Source organism: Plasmodium brasilianum, chromosome 13 (assembly GCF_023973825.1).
Source record: "Plasmodium brasilianum strain Bolivian I chromosome 13, whole genome shotgun sequence".
Lineage (NCBI taxonomy): Eukaryota > Apicomplexa > Aconoidasida > Haemosporida > Plasmodiidae > Plasmodium > Plasmodium brasilianum.
Genome location: NC_090126.1, coordinates 2,036,486 through 2,055,887, shown reverse-complemented (window position 1 = coordinate 2,055,887; position 19,402 = coordinate 2,036,486). Strand labels below are relative to the sequence as shown.

At 25.6% G+C, this 19,402-nt stretch overlaps 3 protein-coding genes across 3 annotated transcripts; all 3 read right to left on the bottom strand.

Annotated features, from left to right (window-relative positions):
• Positions 1-10: 10 nt before the first annotated feature.
• MKS88_005096 (uncharacterized protein) lies at positions 11-3,464 on the bottom strand (the record flags this gene model as incomplete). Its single annotated transcript, XM_067218326.1, has 4 exons — positions 11-91; positions 590-872; positions 1,045-3,025; positions 3,326-3,464. 4 exons carry the CDS (start codon positions 3,462-3,464, stop codon positions 11-13), a joined length of 2,484 nt encoding a protein of 827 aa, XP_067071471.1.
• A 1,964-nt stretch (positions 3,465-5,428) lies between these two features.
• Positions 5,429-6,325, bottom strand: MKS88_005095 (nuclear transport factor 2; the record flags this gene model as incomplete). The annotated part of the gene is made up of 3 exons (XM_067218325.1): positions 5,429-5,467; positions 5,696-5,978; positions 6,246-6,325. The coding sequence occupies 3 exons, from the start codon at positions 6,323-6,325 to the stop codon at positions 5,429-5,431; spliced, it is 402 nt and encodes a 133-aa protein (XP_067071470.1).
• Positions 6,326-9,644: 3,319 nt separating this feature from the next.
• Positions 9,645-18,868, bottom strand: MKS88_005094 (uncharacterized protein; the record flags this gene model as incomplete). The annotated part of the gene is made up of 5 exons (XM_067218324.1): positions 9,645-15,357; positions 15,530-17,238; positions 17,406-17,899; positions 18,292-18,669; positions 18,760-18,868. The coding sequence occupies 5 exons, from the start codon at positions 18,866-18,868 to the stop codon at positions 9,645-9,647; spliced, it is 8,403 nt and encodes a 2,800-aa protein (XP_067071469.1).
• Positions 18,869-19,402: the final 534 nt, after the last annotated feature.

Genomic DNA, 19,402 nt, shown 5'->3' with positions numbered 1-19,402 from the left:
TAAAATATATTTAAAATATCTCGTTTGCATTTGGAGCAAAAACGTTGTATAACAGGGGACTTACAAAAGCGGGCACATTCATGTGCACACTCTGAAACATGCATGGAGATATGAAAATTGGCATATTTGCATGCGTACATACAAATGTGTACATGCGTACATACAAATGTGTACATGCTTACATACAAATATATCCATGCTTAAGTACAAATATGTATATGCGTACATACGAATATGTCTGTGCATGTATATATATATGTATATACGTTTATTTAATTGCGTGTATTTATATACGTCATCTTAAGCTTCTTCATTTTTAAGTATTCCCGCATTATGCGGTATAAATATTTGACTAGAGGTGCTTGTCCACTTATCATCTTGTCAAATATTGCATAATCTTTTATGTTATTTCAACTTGGAGATATCATAAGTTTTAATTAGCTTTTAAGTTTTTCCCATGCCTTATCCCCTTTTTTACATTTTAAAACATAACAAAATGCAGTATACTTTGTATAATGAAGAGTCATTATGATTTTTTTTTTTTTTTTAACTGTTTATATAAGAAAAATAGTGGTAACTACTCAATTACCACAAAGAACAAGTTATTTAAATATAAATAACTGCTAAATTTATTTTTTATTAAACTTTTTAAATATTGTATATCTTTTGTTTCATCTACTAGTAAATCAGTAATCAGGAAGAAGTTAAGATTGCATTTCTGTTGGAATTCATTTTTATTTAAGTTGTTATATTCACCCATCCAGGAATGATTAGTAGGATCTTTGTATGAATTATTAAAATCGAAGTACAGAGGTGTAAAAATTTCTTCAGGATGCTTGTTCTCTGAGCTACCAAAATAGTTCTCTAAAGCCCTGCAGAAAAAGCATATGACGCACGTACATTTGTATGTATATATATCAGCAGTTTTTCAAATGCGAAGGCACATCCATTAGTGATACATTAACGGTGTTCTACTAAGCATTAATAGCGTACTACTACACATTAGCGGTGTGCTGATATGTTTTGTGCCCCTAATTTTATTACCAATAATCGGGTATCTTGCAATTTCGTAGGAGTAATTCGCTAGCTAACTTTTCATGTTTATTTATGATGTTTCTCATATTTAAGCTAATTATGAATGGATATTTCATCATCAAAGATTTTTTTATCTTTCTCTTTATCATATATGTGCAGGATAAATTACAGCTGGTTAATTTATGCAAAAAATTAATGTCTATTTTTATTTTTTCTATTTCATTTTCAATTTGTTTATTAATATTAGTTGAGTAATCATTTTGTTCACCATTAGTGTCATTTATGTCTATGCGTTTAGAGTTCGTTTGTCTGTGGGGGATTAATCCTTCTTGTGTATCTTCTTCTTCTACATCCTTAAGTATTTCATGTTTTTTCGGCACTTTGCTTTTTTTGAGAATATATTCTTCTTTTTTATCCTTACTCAAATTTATATTATTGTCATTATTTTCTGTCCCACTGGACATTATGGAGTAATCACTACCACTGTCTTCAGGTTCCACATAAATATTTAAGTATTTGTTAATTAAATTGTGTATTTCATTTCTTTTAATTTCTTCTGAATTGAAGCAATTATTATGGTTCTCCTCACTATTATTATGATAATCACTTGTGTTAGTATTATTATTACTACTTTCTGAACATGTTTTACGACTCTTTTCACCCTTTGAGGAATTTGATTTACTCGTACTTTTTATGTACTCCTTTAACATACTTCCACTAGTACCTTCTTTACTTTCGTTTTCATTCAAAGCAATATGATTCGATATGAGCTCATTATAATTATTTATATCCTTATCAACACGTCTATCCATTTTCATACGTGAACTTCTAGAAATGAATGATAAACTGGAGAAACTAGAGGAGTCTGAAGTGGCATTTGTGTCAGATGCACTTGAAAAGTTAAGTGCGTTAGAAACACTACAATGGTTGTCCTCTTGAAACTCTTCAGAATTACTAGAATGATTAGAATCAATAAAATTGCTGTTCTCATTTTGGATTTTTGCATTAGTTAGTTGGTCATCAAAGTCTGAGCGAGTAGAGTTTTCGGATAAAGAAGAATTATACTTATTGAACCTTGACTTCAAACATGCTTTTCCCTCTTTTTTAATCTCTTCCTTTCTATCTTCTTTTTTTTCGCAAACATTATTTTCAGAATCATCAAAAAGTAAATGCTGCAACTTCATATCGCTTATTAATTCAGCGGAGCTACAGTAATAACTTAAAAATATAAGTTTAGACAAATTAAAATTGGTATATTTCTCCGTAAACTTTTTAGAGCACATAATGAAGGGGATTTTGTTAAAACTGTATTTAATTATATGAGCAATTTTTTTCAAATTAATTTTTAAAAAATCAAAAGGTAGTAAAATTAAATCTATACCATCACCTCCATTATTATTACTATTACAACTGCCATTACTACTGCTATTACTGTTGCTATTTCTAGAAATTATATTCGTGTTTACCATTGTAGTTTTACTACTCCTTCTTTCCAACTCAAATACGTCAACCCATTCACCATAAGAATTCATAAACTTGTTATTATAAAACGCACCATCGAATGTAAAACTCCTATTCCTATACATTCCTTTACCATTCATAGAATTATTAAGCCAATTACCTTCATAAGTAGAACCGCTATTCTTCCATTTAAAATAACCCCAACCATTTCTTAAATTATTTTCATAGTAACCAAAATATATATTTTTGTTTAAAAATATGTTAAGTCCTAAACCACTTTTTTTGCCATTATTCCAGTTACCGATAAATTTATTTACTAATATTTCTTCATTGGAAATGTTTTTGCTTAGAGTTATTAAAATTCCATACCCATCTTTTATATTTTTATTACTTATCTTTTTCTTTTTCTTATCTGTCTTTTCTTGATTATTTGATGCGTATTCTTTTGTTTCAGTTTTTTTGATATCTTTGCTTTTTTTATTTCGTCCTTCGCACTCGTTTTCTTTTCCCCCGCAATCTTCGTTCTCTCCTGCAGGTACCACAAAAAATAAAGCAATATGCGCGAGCATACATATATATATATATATATATATGTATGCGCGTGATTTCGAATCAAGTAATTAATTTTACTTATAATTTTTTCTATGCTATCAATGTTTTAGCGTTTTTTTTAAAACGTGCAATTAGCTATTTTTTAATAGATTACTATGAATTACTAAAAAATACTAGAAATTTAATGTTAAGAAAATTATATATTTTTTTTTTCCATTGTGTGTTAAAACAAATTATCAGATGATTCACACAATGCATTATAGAGTATATTGTGTACTTGTGGTTTGCCCAATATAGATATAGCTAGAGGATTTATAACATTTTACATTTTTATAATTAAATATATTTAAAAATTCTTCTTCTTCGTTGATTATAAAATGTAGGGGATCCTTTTGATTCCAAGTATTTTCCCTCATTTATATTTTTCTTAAAAATAAGGGCAATTTTTTAAATTACATAAAGGTATAGGGGAAAGGGGGGGGAAATAGAACTTACGTATGCTTTTGTTGGTAAAACTATGCTGTTTTTGTGGGTAAAATTATGCGATTTTTATGCGGAAAACTATACTATTTTTGTGAATAAAACTACGCACTTTTTACTATGAAACAATTTGCAAATATTTACTAACAAAAAAAATGCGTTACCATTTTCCTCTTTTTTTTCCTTTCGCATGATAAATTTACCTTATTTTAAATATAAGATTGTAAAAAATGGAAAGGTATTATAAATAATACTAGTAGACAAAAAAGTCATCACAAGTATTTTTTGTCTAATAAGAGATGGTACATGTATGTACATAATTGTACGTGTATAACGTATTTGTATGGGTATAAACATATTTGTATGCGTACATATTTGTAAATGTATAAACATATTCGTGTATGTATTAAACATGTATATACTCGTATAACATATTTATATATGTATATTCATATGTATATGTATGTGTGAATACATTTAATTAGCACTTGTTAGAAATGCCTCCCCATTTTGAAAAATAAATAAAAGAAAAATTGTGTCTGCTTTTTCGTGTGGCATTTGCATTTTCGCTAAAATAAGTCTTAAAGGCAAAGGGTAAATGGAACATTTTCTTTAACTTTTTCTTTTTATTTGTGTATTTCTGGACAAATATATATAGGAATGAATTATATTGCACAAAAGGAAAGGAAAAACTGTGGAATTTATACACAGTAAATATATGAGGTAATGTATATATAAGGATATGTACACAATAGGTACACATAAATTAAACAAAACTGATTGCCCATGAAAATTTTCCAAAAAAAATTAAAAAAACAACACTTATGTGGGTTAAAATATTTAGGCATAATTATTATACTATTTGTAAGCACATTATACACACACGTGAGGATAAATTTTCGCTCACATACCTAAAAATAATATAGTAAATTTTATAACATCCTTATAAATTTCATAATAAACTACGCTTAAAAAAAAAGGGTACTATATAACTTAATTACATTTATATTACAAAATAATATATATATATATATTTTTTTTATTATGCTAAAGTATTACATCATACAATTATATAAATGGAGGATTACAAATTAAAATAAAAGAATGATGTTACATTATTTCGTACATTCGTGTATTCCTTTCCATTGTAAATTTCTTATTTAGTCTTTTCTGAGTCAACTTATAAGATTAATATCTTTATAAAATACAAATTGCAGATTTATGAAAAACTCTAATTCATCATTTCTTTTTTAAGTATTTCAACAAAATGTTTTTGGAAAGGCTATTATTATTTCTCCCTTCAAAATGGAAGGTTGCTTCAAATATAAACTTATTTTAAATTTAATATATTTTTTATGTATCATTATACCATTATAGAGGAAAAAAATATTGAACCAAATCATATGCGTGTCTATAAAGTTTATACGTACATATATGTATACATATATGTATGTACACAATATTAATTGCGTGCGTAGATGAAACATTTCTTTTCTATTAATAAAATATAAAATAATATTTTTATTTTTTTTTTTTATTCCTTTCTAATTGCTCCTAAGACTTACCTTAAAATAATATATATGAAAATGAAGCAGAATTAGACATATAATAACCATAAATAGAATAAATAATTAATAAAACTATTAAATTGCTAAATAGTTAAACCATTAAAATGCTACATTGTTAAACTGTTGAATTATTAAATTGATTCAAAAAAAAAAATAAAATAAAATAAAAAAAAAATAATTAATGAGATAAATTAAGATTTGTATAGATGAACTGAAATAAATGTAGATAAACTGCAATATATGTAGATAAACTGAAATCAATTTATATAAAATGAGATAAATAAAAACTTAATAACAATGTTCCCCCTCATACTCTATGCCTTAAGTTATGTTCACTTAACTAATGCAAAACCTGAATAAGTCATTAAAAACTAAAAAAAAAAAAAAAAAAAGGAAGGAACGTAAATAAAAGAATATGAATATGGATACGAATATGGATATGAACAAGAACAAGATTAACCATATGAATAACTATACAAACAACTATATGAACAAGAACGAGATTAACCACATGAATAACTATACAAACAACTACATGAACAAGAACAAGCTTTATACGTAAAAAGCACATGATATATCAGTGCAAAAGACATAAGTACATAATAAAATAAATTGTTACTAAAATAGCCTCCACTAGGTAAAGGGAAAAGATGAAAACTTCTAACGAACTTTAATGGTTTATTCTCTTCAATAATAATATCTCCACATACTAAGATTAATATTCCGTTGTTTGGAGTTGGTTGTATATCTAAACTTAAACATTTATGAACCACTGTTGGAGGCAATTTATTCAAACGTTCTATTATTTGACTTGTTCCTCTACACTGGTCGTTTTCAAAGCTCATCATACTAATGTCTTTATATAACGCGGCTAGTTCGTTTCTAAATACAGGGGATAAATGCAATAAACACATTTACATGTGTGTATATATGAAAGCATGTATATATATATATATACATATACATACGAATGTAAACTTTGCGCAGGTTAACATGTGTATATACATATATATATGCGCTAATTTAGTCTAGGAAAAAGGCTATATATTAATGGTAGGTCAATTTTTTTCTTTATTTTGTTTATTTTGTTTATTTTGCTTATTTTGCTTATTTTGCTTATTTTTTTTACTAATTTCAAATTTTTATAACCTTCCTGTATTAAATAACTGAAAGTAATGGTTCACAAATTCCTTTCCGATCTCTTCGAATTGTGGATTTAGCATATCCATTTTTTATAAATAAAAAATAAAATAAGAAAAAATAAAACGATTAATAGAAGGAAGTATAGTTTTAATAAACAAAACTGTGCTCGTATATTAATATTTGCAGAATGCAGCGATGAAGAAAAATAAAAAATGGTATGTTCTCTAAAATTTTATATAAAATTTGCTTAATTTCGACATAATATGCTTCTTATTTTTTTTTTCTCTTTCTTCGATTTTTTTATTTTTAAAATGTTATATAATTTTTAAGTAAATAAAAATATATGCTTTTTTTTTTTTTTTATTTCTTGAATTTTTTAAATTTTATTTACTACATTACGAATTTTCTTCTTTCGGGTTATAATACTGAAAAAGATGAGAAAGTGATAGATAAAAAAAAATAAAAAAAAATAAAACATGCTACAATGTAGTGTATTATATTATATATACATATGATACACATGTATGATGCGAGTTATCATCTCTTTATGTCACGCCCAAAGAAATTTGAAGGTAAAACACTTCAACTTAGCACCTTTTAATATGACAAAGAGTTGTAGATATAAAAAAACGTTAAATTAAAAAAAAAAAAATTTCTTTTCTTTTTTTTATTTGCGGTGCAGATGGTTCATTAAAAAGGATAAATCGTGTTTATATTATTTCATTTTAAAAATATATATATATACAATAAATATTATGTACATTCGTATAGCATATACTACGTACATACATACATACATACATACATACATACATACATACATACATACATACATACATACATACATACATACATACATACATACATACATACATACATACATACATACATACATACATACATACATACTTAAGTTTCATAACCTCTTGTTTTTGTGTGCCTTTTTTATATTCTTTGAGCTTATATATATATTTACAAAAGGTCAAATACTTGTAAGCAAATAAATAGTACACTTTTTAGCCAACATGTTTTAAATATTTACCTTTTATGTTTTTATAAAATATTGTGTAGAAAACATTATAAATCATAGATCCCCTAGTTCTTATAAATCTATTTCAAATTAGTTTACAATATGTATATTATATATGTACATAATAAAACTGTGCGTGTGCACAATACTAAAATTGCAAATGCAAATTTTAGTTATGGAACATATAAAAAAGAGAAAAATAATAAAACAAAAGAAAAAAAGATGAACTTTCAAGCTGACGTCATATAGAAATATTATTTCCTTTTTTTTTTTTTTTTTTTCCCTTTATTTTCATTTTTTACCTTTCTGATTGCTTTCTTGAAATGTGCGCACGCTATTTTTGGTAATATAAATATTGCCTAGTAATATATAATATTTATGGCACACGTATATGACCAAGATGTGTTTTATAAGCTATTCCTACTAGCAGTACTAGCTACTTGACAAAGATAAATGGAACGCTATATTTTATTTTTTCATCACAGCTATGTTATATATACATAAGCACATATATATAAGTATATACATATATAATATATATATATATATATATATATATATATTATAATTTACCTGCACTTTATTCAATGTATGCACTTATAGCAGTCAAAAAAAAAAAAAAAAAAAAAAGAACTATATATACAGCCAGTACGTACATACATACTAACCATTCGTTGTAACGAAAAAATTCATTTTGAATGTATAGATTTATGCCCTATAACATTTTAGTTATAAGGAAAACTGTTTTTAGATATATTCAGAATTTCATCCACTAATAAATAATATACAACAGAACATAAATGTTATGGATATTTTTGAAAAAAAAAAAAAAAAAACGAATTAAACATATGGTGTGCCATTTTGAGATACGTCAATAAGGCAGTGATACATCGTTACAAAATTTTTGTTTTTCTCTTTTTATTTTACTATAATAAGAAGATACCCTATCTGATACTTATCACACATTTGTTATTATTTTATTATATTAACTTCGTGTGTGTGTGTGTATATATATATGTTTGTGCATATATATTCATGGGTGTGCGTGTGTGTGTACCTTTTTTCTTTTTTATTAAGCACAACAAACCTTTTACATCATACACCACTGAACCACATACCTTCATACATTGTAAAAAATTACAATAATAAATATAAGTCCATAGGGCGATACTCAAAGTCAGCCATAATAACGTTCTTGTATTTTTTCCTTATTTTTAAATAGTTAAAATTGGTTTAAATATAAATAAATAAATACAAGCATAACTGTATGTCGGAAAAATGCGTAATATTTCAATTAAATGGGATGAAACATATCAGAGTTATATTAACAATACTAAGGAATTGCAAATTATGAAAAAAAAAAATAAAATAACACACAAAAAATCAAAGTGAACACAAAAGACCTAGTACAACACTAACAAATAGCAGCTGTCCAACTGTCCAATTGTTCAAACTTTTGATATATTTTATAGCAGCAACGGAATAATACAAATATTACTGTACGTTTGTGGAACAAAATTACAAGATTTATATAACTCCAAATAACAAGCCAAAAAAAAAAAAAAAAATGCAAAATAAAATTAATAAAATATATACAAAAACAATTACCTCGTTAAAAAGCATATACATTTATAATATAACATATCAGCCTTTTTTATCAAAAGAACAAAAATAAACGGCAAATGGTAACAAAGCGTAACTTCATATAAATACACATATTTACAACATGCGGTACAGATTGCAGGCAGTGTGCTGTTTTAAAAATTTACAAAAAAAAAAAATAAAAATAAAATATAATAAAACAAAATAGAATAAAACAAAATAGAATAGAATAAAATATAATAAAACAAAATAGAATAGAATAAAACAAAATAGAATAGAATAAAATATAATAAAACAAAATAGTGTATAATAAAATAGAATAAAACAAAATAGAATAGAATAAAACAAAATAGAATAGAATAAAACAAAATAGAATATAATAAAACAAAATAGAATAGAATAAAATATAATAAAACAAAATAGAATAGAATAAAATATAATAAAACAAAATAGTGTATAATAAAATAGAATAAAACAAAATAGAATAGAATAAAATATAATAAAACAAAATAGAATAGAATAAAATATAATAAAACAAAATAGTGTATAATAAAATAGAATAAAACAAAATAGAATAGAATAAAATATAATAAAACAAAATAGTGTATAATAAAATAGAATAAAACAAAATAGAATAGAATAAAATATAATAAAACAAAATAGAGTATAATAAAATAAAGGGCTATTAACCAATTAGAAACGTTTCCTCCATTCAACATGTGGATCTTCCCATTTTTCACCACCATCTCACATAACTTTTCTTGTGGCTTTGGCTACTTATTCAAAACGAAGAGAAAATAGGACGGAATATACAAAAGGATTTGTTCTTTTTTTCGGCGCCTTCCCCTTTTGCATTTATTGTTAAAACTATTTTCACAAATATTAAAAATGTTAAAAGCATCTAAATAATTTATATTCGTATAATGCATATTCACATCATTCATTTCCAGGTACACATTATTTTGAACATAGTAGGAAGCATTTTCAATTTTCAATTTATTTTTTTGTAAATTTTTTAAAATTTTTATTTGAAATTCAGAAATTCTTTTATAAAATTTCTTTTTTAATTTCTCAAATTCTGCTTCGTCAAAGTAATTATTTGAACTAAAAAAATTTGAGTTCATTTTTGAAATACCCGGCATGTAACTTGCCAAGTCAACATTCCCCGAGCAGTTAGAAAAACAAATATTGTTCTTGCTAAAGGCTGGGAAGAGGTTATCAATGTTGTTACCACTTACTGTGTTTCTACATGCTGTATTGCCAGTATTACCATCATTATTGCTACTGCGCAAGGCGCATTGCTCCAATGTGATGTAAGGTAAAACAATACTATGCAGATATTCGCTATCTTCATATATTATATTAGTAGTCTGCTCCTTATTGAAATAAGGCATGTTGCTATCAATGTTGCTACTATTATATTTTATTGCTAACATTTTTTGTTCATTCCTATTAGTATCACATATGGTCAATACCTTTTTGAGGGAGTCTGAATATACGTTATATGGGAAGAAATTACAAGTGGTTATATTTTTTAAATGAGAATAGGGATCCGAAAGATGGATATAGTTTTCCTTTTTTTCTTCATTATTTTGTATGAAATACTCTTTAAAGTAATAACTTAAAAAAATCATAATATTCTTTTGGGAATAAATATTTTTAGCAAAACAGTTTTCATGCAATAACCTATTATTGGAATTAAATAATTTCATATATACATAGAAATTGGTATAATATCTTATTATTATATTAAAGAGATTATAAAAAAAGTACGTTTTGTATGGATGACTTTTATCTAAGGTTACCACTGGAAATGTGCCCTTACTATTACCTATTTTAAAAACAATTTTTTTTTTAAGAGAATAAATTGGAATATAATAAAATATATATTTTTTAATATTACTTAAGAATCTTTTTTTATAATATTCAGACTGTATAATAGTTGGTCTATATCCTTTTGTTAAATACAATACACTTTTGCTGAAATTTTCTACTGATTTGTCCCATGTATATGGTCTTAAATAATCAATAATTTTAAAAATTATTTCAAAATTTGATATATCTATATGTATAAGTAGAGAATAATCCATGATATCTTGAGAACTTAAAAAGTTCGTATCCTCATTTAATGAATCCATTAAATATTTATAATCATTATAGTCTAAATTAATTACCTTAGATTTAATAAAATCCCTAAAGTTATCATCAAATAGGATGGTATAACCTTTTAAAGAGTTGTAATTATCTATTAAAAAATTGTTGTATTTTTCTATTGAATTTAAATTGTCAAAATTTTTGCTATCTGTAGATTCTTTATTTAAAAAATCAAACGTTCCTTCTTCATATCTCTTTTTATGATTTACTTTACATCTCTTTAAATTGTCTTTACTTAAAATATATTCTTTTTTCTTTGTTAAAAAATGTAGTGTAGCCTTCATACCGTATAAGTACTTATTCCTTAATTTCTTTTTTTTACATTTTATTTTATGTTTTTTTTTGCGTATATTTTTCTTTTTTATTAATTTTAGTATTTTGTTATTTAAAAATAGATACATTCTTATATCATGCACAATAGCGTTTAGAAAAATATTCCTATTCTCCTCTTCATCATCTATCGTCTCTGTACAATGCTTTCTTTTTTCCTTTTTTTTCCTATTCATCAATAACTGGGCATTTTTTCGATTATTCGTTAAAAATGTGTATTTCTTTAATTTGTCCACTATTAAATGATGCCTCTTTGATGATTCCTCATTATAGTATAATCCATATAACATTTTTTTCCTCATGTTTGCATAAATACTTTTCATCCTTTCCTCGTTATTTCTTCTAATCCTGATATAAGCACTTCTTTGTTTTTTATCTGTTTGCACCGTTGGATATTTTTCCTTCGGCTTATTTTTCTTTTCTTTCTGTTTTCCTACGTCATTTATCTTTGCTAGTCGCACAACGTCCTCCTTCTTCTCATACTCCTCCTCCTCCGCCTCATTTCCATGTTCACCTACTTGTTCTTTGACATCCTGTTGTTGGTGTGAACTCTTTTTTTCAGCAACAACGTCCTCATCATTTTTTTCCCCTTTTTCCTGTTCCCTTGCCCTGTCAGGATTATTCAGAGAAAGGAACTTCAAATAATTTTTTTTACTATAAATCACACTTGCTTTTTTTACCTCCGTTTGTTGATCTTCCCCTCTATTGGGAATGCACTTAAAGTTTACTTGCTTTTCCATTCGAAGATATTTGGTAAAATATTTCATATTGGCAGATATGCCAGAAGAGTTATCATCCAGAATGTCTTTTTTTTCAGTCATAATTTTAGATGTATTCAGTGAAATGGTATCATCTTTTTCAAAAATAAGAGGCACACTACTCTTTTTGTTTTGCTTCATTAATTTTTGCAAGTTTTTCTTTTTCCTTGCACCTTTAATATCAAAAATTAATATTTTAGAATTCGTATTTTCAATTTTAACATTTTCTAAAATAATATATGTTTTTATTGTTTTTCTATTTTTTTTTTTCATTTCGATTTGATATAAACCGTACATAAAGCACAAGAGGGATTTTTTGAATCGGAAAAAAATGTCTGAGAAGTGTTGAAAAAATTCTTTGTATCTACTAATGAAGGATTTAAATTCATGTTTATTTATTTCCTTTATAATATACCTATCATCATAACTCTTTACAAAATGCCTTTTTTTATGATCAAAATTTATGTAATTACTTTTTGTAAGAGATTTCAAAAAAATGCTTTCCCTTTTGCATAATAATTTTCGTAAATAATAAAATTGTAAAGGAAAATATATATACACTGAAACATTATCATTTAGAACAATTATTACGACATCATTATTTTTGCAATTTAAAAAAACATTTATCCGATTATTCTTAAGAAAGTGATTTGACAGTTTGCTTATATTTTTCTTTAAAAATTTCTTAACATGTGCATATAGTACTTCAGCACTGTGATTACTATTATTTAGTCTCTCCCTTTTATTCGCATCATTTTTCTTTTTTACAACTACGTTTTTTCTATCATCCTCACGGTCAACTTTAACTTCATCCTCATCTTCATCTTTATCCTCAACTTTTCCCATTTCATTCATTATTTTTTCATTCTCTTTGTCAAAAATTTGCTTCAACTGTGTCTTATAATCATCCGATATTAAAGCGTTAAATATCAAATTGGATATATCACTTTGGTTATATAAAAAGGCGCAATTTTTTTTTTTTTTTTTTTTTTTTTTTTTCCCTTGTATTTTTCGCTCCACTTTTTGCCGCTGCTCCATGTCCCGCATTTCCCCATTTTTGTTATACCACTCTACTTCATTTTTCGCCGAATCAATTATCTTTAATATGTGCATATAAAATAGTTTCTTGTTAGAATTTTCAAATTCCTCTTTGCTCATATCATCTATATATTTTTTTTTTCGATAACTCTCTATATTGTATATGTAATAGGATTCCTTCATATATAACATACGAACGTCATACTCACGAACGAAGTAAAAATAATTGTCCAATTCCGATTTATTTCCACTAAATTTTTTAAAATATGATAAATTGGAGAAAGAGCGTTTTTCCCTTATTGTACATAGCTTTGCATACTTCGTTTTTGAGTCCTTCCATTTTTTTACCAGCTCTTTTTTACTGTTAATGTATCTTTTGTTCATCTTGATCTTACGCATGGGGGGATGTAAGTTCATCCGCTTTTGCTTCTGCTTTTGCTTTCTACCCATTTTGGTTGCCCATTTTTTTTCTATCCTCTCTCTACCTTTTGCAAAAAAGTGCAAATACCGCAAATTTTGTTTATCCATTAATTTTTCCATTTTTTCGATATCCTTTTGAATTTTTAAATTTAATTTTTCTAACATCATAATGTAAAATGAAAAAAATATTTCAATGTCTAAGAAAAACTGCTTCTTTTTTAAATACACAACAGCGTAAAAATAAAAAATGACTAGCACTCTAATTAAATATTTCCTATAACGTTCCATCTTGTTTTTAAATTTCCTGTATAATATAAATTGCTTTATTAAATTTTCTTTAATACGGTTAATGTTGTTTAAAATATATATATTATGATTACTCTCTATTGGTTTGGAGGTAACTACGTTTGTACAAGAACTGCAAATTTCCACTGCGTCCGTTTCTTCACCTTGGTATTCTGACTCCTTTTGATTTCTATATAATACTACCCTCTCACTGTTCATATTTATTGTATGGGTATAAACATTCATATTATTTATTTCTCTATCTGCTTTGTCGTTGTTCTTCTCTTCATCTATAACACTCTTTATTAAGCCATTTTTATCCTGCATACAAATTTCACTTACGCGACTTGCTCTAATGCTGTCCAAATTCGATTCTTCCTTTCCCCTCTTTTCTTCACTTTTGTTAAAGTTCTCTTTTATAAGTAGAAAATTATCCTCAACAAAATAATATCTATTATTAACACAATAAAATATTTCATTAATTTTAATAAACATATTCTTGTTTAGTACACCAATGAGGAAATTCAATGAAATATAAAAATTATAAAAAATTCTTTTTATAATAAATAAGACATTAAAAAATCCTAAGGTAGAAAAGTTTGAAATTTTTATGTACTTGCATTTTTTGCATTTATTTTTAAAGTACAAAGGGGAATAGGGATTATAAAAATGTTCTTTCTTACGCCTTGTTCTGTGTGATTGTACATATAAGTGTTTGTTCTTCAATCTATAATATTTTATTACACAATTATAAATTAAATATTTTAAGGAGCAATACATTGGTAACATTGAACTAGTGAAGAATGGAAAATTTTCTATAATGTTATAAAGATTAAAATTTGTATATACATGCTGTTCCTTTCGCTTCTTCATATTCTCGTATTTGCATCCATATCTTCTTGTCACACATTTACAAGGGAAATAGTAAAAAACATTATTATATATGATTCTTTTTATATTTTTTTTAATATAATTTCTTATCAATTTTTTAGTTGCGATCCTACTTTTGCATTTATATTTTTTCTCGCTCACACATAACCAAACATTACTACTGAATCTCCCTGTGCTCTTATCTCTATTATTGTCTATTCCTTTTTTATTCTTATTTATTGTCACATCATTATTTATATGACGATGTATTATACCTGATTTGTATGGAAAAATAGTCTTATATATATCGCTATCATGTATATGAAAACATATTTTTATATTTTTAAAATTCAGCTCATAACTGTTGTTTCTGCCATTATGGTTGCACTGTACATTGATACAATTATCAGAATGTATAATACTTAATAAAAATTCGCTAAATGAAAATTGAATGTTTATTATCCTTTCTTGCATCACATTACACTTGGTACATATGATGTTCATAATGATATCATCTCCTAGGTCCTCCTTATTTTCCTTTTTAATTAAAATGAGCACTCTCTTCAGAAACACCTGGATGCATATCTGGTGATAACACAGATAATTTCTGCACAAATCGAAGGGGCACGTCCTGCATAAAAAAAAAAAAAAAAAAAAAAAAAAAAAGGTAAAGCATCCTATGTACTGTCGTCTCTACTTGCGGATGTGCACAAACACAGGCATACATACACACATGCCCACAGGTAAACATGTCCGAGCGCACTGGGTAAATTCCCATCAGCCCATCTTATTTTTCCTCTTACAAATGGAAACTCAAGGAGTAAATCACAAAGACAAACTGTTGAAGCGAGATATCGAATATATATTTATGATTGAAAAAAAAATTGAAAAACAATTTTTTGCTGTTATAGTTCCGATTATCGAATAAGTATATGTTTATATTGTTGTACACATTATTTATGAACATGTAATTAGGGCATATAAAATAAGTTATCATTTCTATGTTCTTCACAGTCTCAAAATTATAAGAATAAAATAAAATATTTTGCGCAATTATTTTTTCCACTTTTTCATTAATTTTGTTTTCCACTGTAATAGTATCACTAGTAAAGTTTGGATTAACTAAAATGTTCGCATCGTTCAAAAGATCTCTCTCTTTTATTATAATATTTTTTTGGCTATAATACAAGTAGGTACTGTTTACAATTTTTAAGTAGTAATAAATATAATGGTAGTTAATATCACAATTTTTCATAAAACTGTTGAATATGAAATAATTTACAATATCTATTATTTTATTTTTTTCAATATTAAAAAAGCAATGTTCAAAGTTGCTATATGTTTGTTCCTTAATAATGTTCAAGGTCTTCACTAAGGAATGGAGTGTTTTCATTCGCTCCCTCGTTAAGGGATTATTTATATTTATTAAATGAAATAAATTGTACATAAAATTTATTGGCGTAGTTTTAATTTTTTTACTATTATTGAAAAAAAAGAAGAATGAGGAGTATAATATGGATTTACTAATTTTATTATATAATTTATCCCTTACTATATTTGTACTTATATTTTTGTCAGGTAAACATATACATATTCTACCCATATATGTATTCAAATAGAGTTGTTTATAAATATGAAAACTTAAATATATGCAAAACCTTAACAACTTCTTAACCTTTTTAATTATAATTATATTTTTTAAATGACTTATTAATAACAATTTTTTTTTATTCTCTTTTTTTTCTTTACCTGAAAAATTTATTCTCTTTTCCTTATTTAAAAAGTAATAGTCCACAATGTAGTCATCACTCTTGTTCTTATAATATACTTGAAGAAAATTTTCAAAAATGTTTTCTTTCTTTACTTCTTTTTTAAAAAGAATTTCAAATATATTCTTATTTTTTCCTTTATCTCTTACTTCATTTTTACACTTCATGTTACTTCCCAATTTTGCTGATGGTGGTATGACAGACTCATCATACTTTTTTGCTAATATATCGTGTCTAATTTCCTTTTTTCCAAAAATGCATATGGTTAAAAATTTATTATTACAACAAAGAAAAATATTTTTTACATTTTTTTTATATTTTTGAATTTTAAAATAATTTGCCCTAGCTATATAACTACTATCAAAATTCCTAAAATTATCATAACTTAAAATTTTTGTGCGTAAAATATTGGAAAGACGAAATATATTTTTTTTCTTTATACTTGTAAAAAAATATATTTTTTTATTAATTAATAATTTCTTAATATAATAGTCAATTTCTCCATGAACTAAAATAATATTCAAATTTCTATTTGACACTTTTTTCAAAATAAAATACGTGTAATTATAATTCTCGTTATAATAATCCTCTAACGTTTCGAACTTTATCTCTTTTTCTGAATCCAGCAATAATATTTTTGGATTTTTTATTTCAACATTATCGAAGTATATGGAACAATTGCTGAAAACCAGACCGTTGATGTAAAAGCTGTTTGAGATATTTTTATAGGGGAAATATTTTATCTGCACAAAGGGGGGAAGAGTAAGGACACACGTGTAAATGCGCGTTTATGGGCATGTACTAGCACATACATACGCACAAATGAACAAACGCAGAAATGCATAAACGTACAAATGCACATAGACATATAGGAACATACGCACATACATACACACAAACACGTTTTAACGTTTGCGTTAGCACTTCTCCCTACTTTTATGTTATTCAGGATATCGTAACCATAAGAGTAGTAATACTTCGAAACTTCGTTTATAATATTTAAAATGATGACGTACACGTCCTTCTTTATTCTGTAGTATTTAAGTTGATTTGAAATGACTTTATAAAAATAGCGATTCAGTTGTATGTTCGTTTTTAAGGAAAAATTTATACTATTGTGGTATATATTTTTATTTATGTCTTTTTCAAAAAAATTAAAAAAAGGGTTATATTCTTCATTCAATAATAAATCCTCTTTCTTATTTATAATTGAGCTTGAAGGAAAAGGGGGGTACACATACCCTTTAATGTTTTCTTTTTTTTTTAAGTATCTTTCCTTCACTTTTTCAAAAATTTTTTTTTTTTCCCTTTCCTCATTTAATCCATCATTATAGGTGTTATATATCTTTTCGCTCTTTTTTATTATACTTACATAAAACTTGTTATTATTTATTATACTATAATCTGATAACACAAATATGTAGTAAACCAAAAATAAAATTATATTATATTGTATTATACTTTATTATATCGTATTATATAAAATAGAGAAAGGGAAAAGATACATACATTTGTATAATATAACATAACTTACAAATGAACAGAATAGGGTTAAGTTAGCGCAGGTCACATTAGACGGGTCAACACACAAACGAGGGTGGTACATAAAGAAGAAATTTTAAATATGTGATTTTTTTATGTGACCATTTACCCCAAAAAAATTTGCACATATTTGTATATATATATATATATATATATATGTATGCATATTTAATGTGTTTATGTTTTCCCATTTAATTTTAGACCTTTCACAAAGTGTGTTAAAGTGTTTTATTATTTTATTTTTTTTTTTTTACCATCTTTCCTAATTTGTTCTTTAATTAAATTCGTTGTCAGTTCATTCGGTTCCTTTATACGAACAATAGCCTCCTTCTTTCTTTCACTTTTTCTCTTTACTAATATGTGAGGCGGTTTTGCACAAAAGGATTCCCTATCATTCAGGCAAAGGATACTGAAACGACTGGATAAATTTCTATTCTTGATTTCTTCAAAGGGGAGAAAATAAAAATGATGAGATGAGTATAACGTGTCCACATTTATGTATTTATTTACTACTTCGTTGTTGTCTTTTTTGTTATCATTTTTGTTGTCTTTTTTGTTATCTTTTTTGTTATCATTTTTGTTGTCTTTTTTGTTATCTTTTTTGTTATCATTTTTGTTGTCTTTAATGTTGTCTTTTTTTATAATTTTTAATTTTCTCTCTCGTTTTTATAACTTTTTTGTCTTTTTTGCTTCAATTTCTCCCTTGTATAGGCCTAGCTAACCATTAAAAAGAGGATAGTTGAGGATCCACTCAAAAAATTTTACAGAAGTATTGCACTGTTTTGTGTTGTCTTTAAAACTAACATATCCCTCTGACAATGTTTCCTCCATAATTATTTTGTGTCTTTCTACATATTAATTACAATACTTAAAAAAATTTTCTTTTATTCTATAGTGCACTGTATTATAAGCATAAAAATTTACGTTCCTCTTCCTTTCTTTTCTCTTTTAATCTTTGCACCTTTCTCTTTTTTATTATTTTTATTTATTTTTTTTTATTTTCGTCTTATCTTGAATCGTTTTAATCTTATTCCCGCATTTGTTCACATACAAGTATATTTATGAATAAAAAATAGGATATATTTATACTCGCCAAATTATTATGTGTGAACATATGTTATAAGTGTAAATAACAAAAAGAAATAAAAAGCGGTAATCTATTTTTTTGAATTATATTAAATAAGCTAGAGTTTTTTAAAAATAAATTTAGTTAAGCCAACATGGATCAATTATATAAGTACATATTTATTATACATGCAAATTTATGTGTATTCGTATATATACACATATACAAATAAGAATGTTATCATTCACTATAAGAAATAATAGTTTAGTGAACACTATAGTTACGATTTGTTATATTTC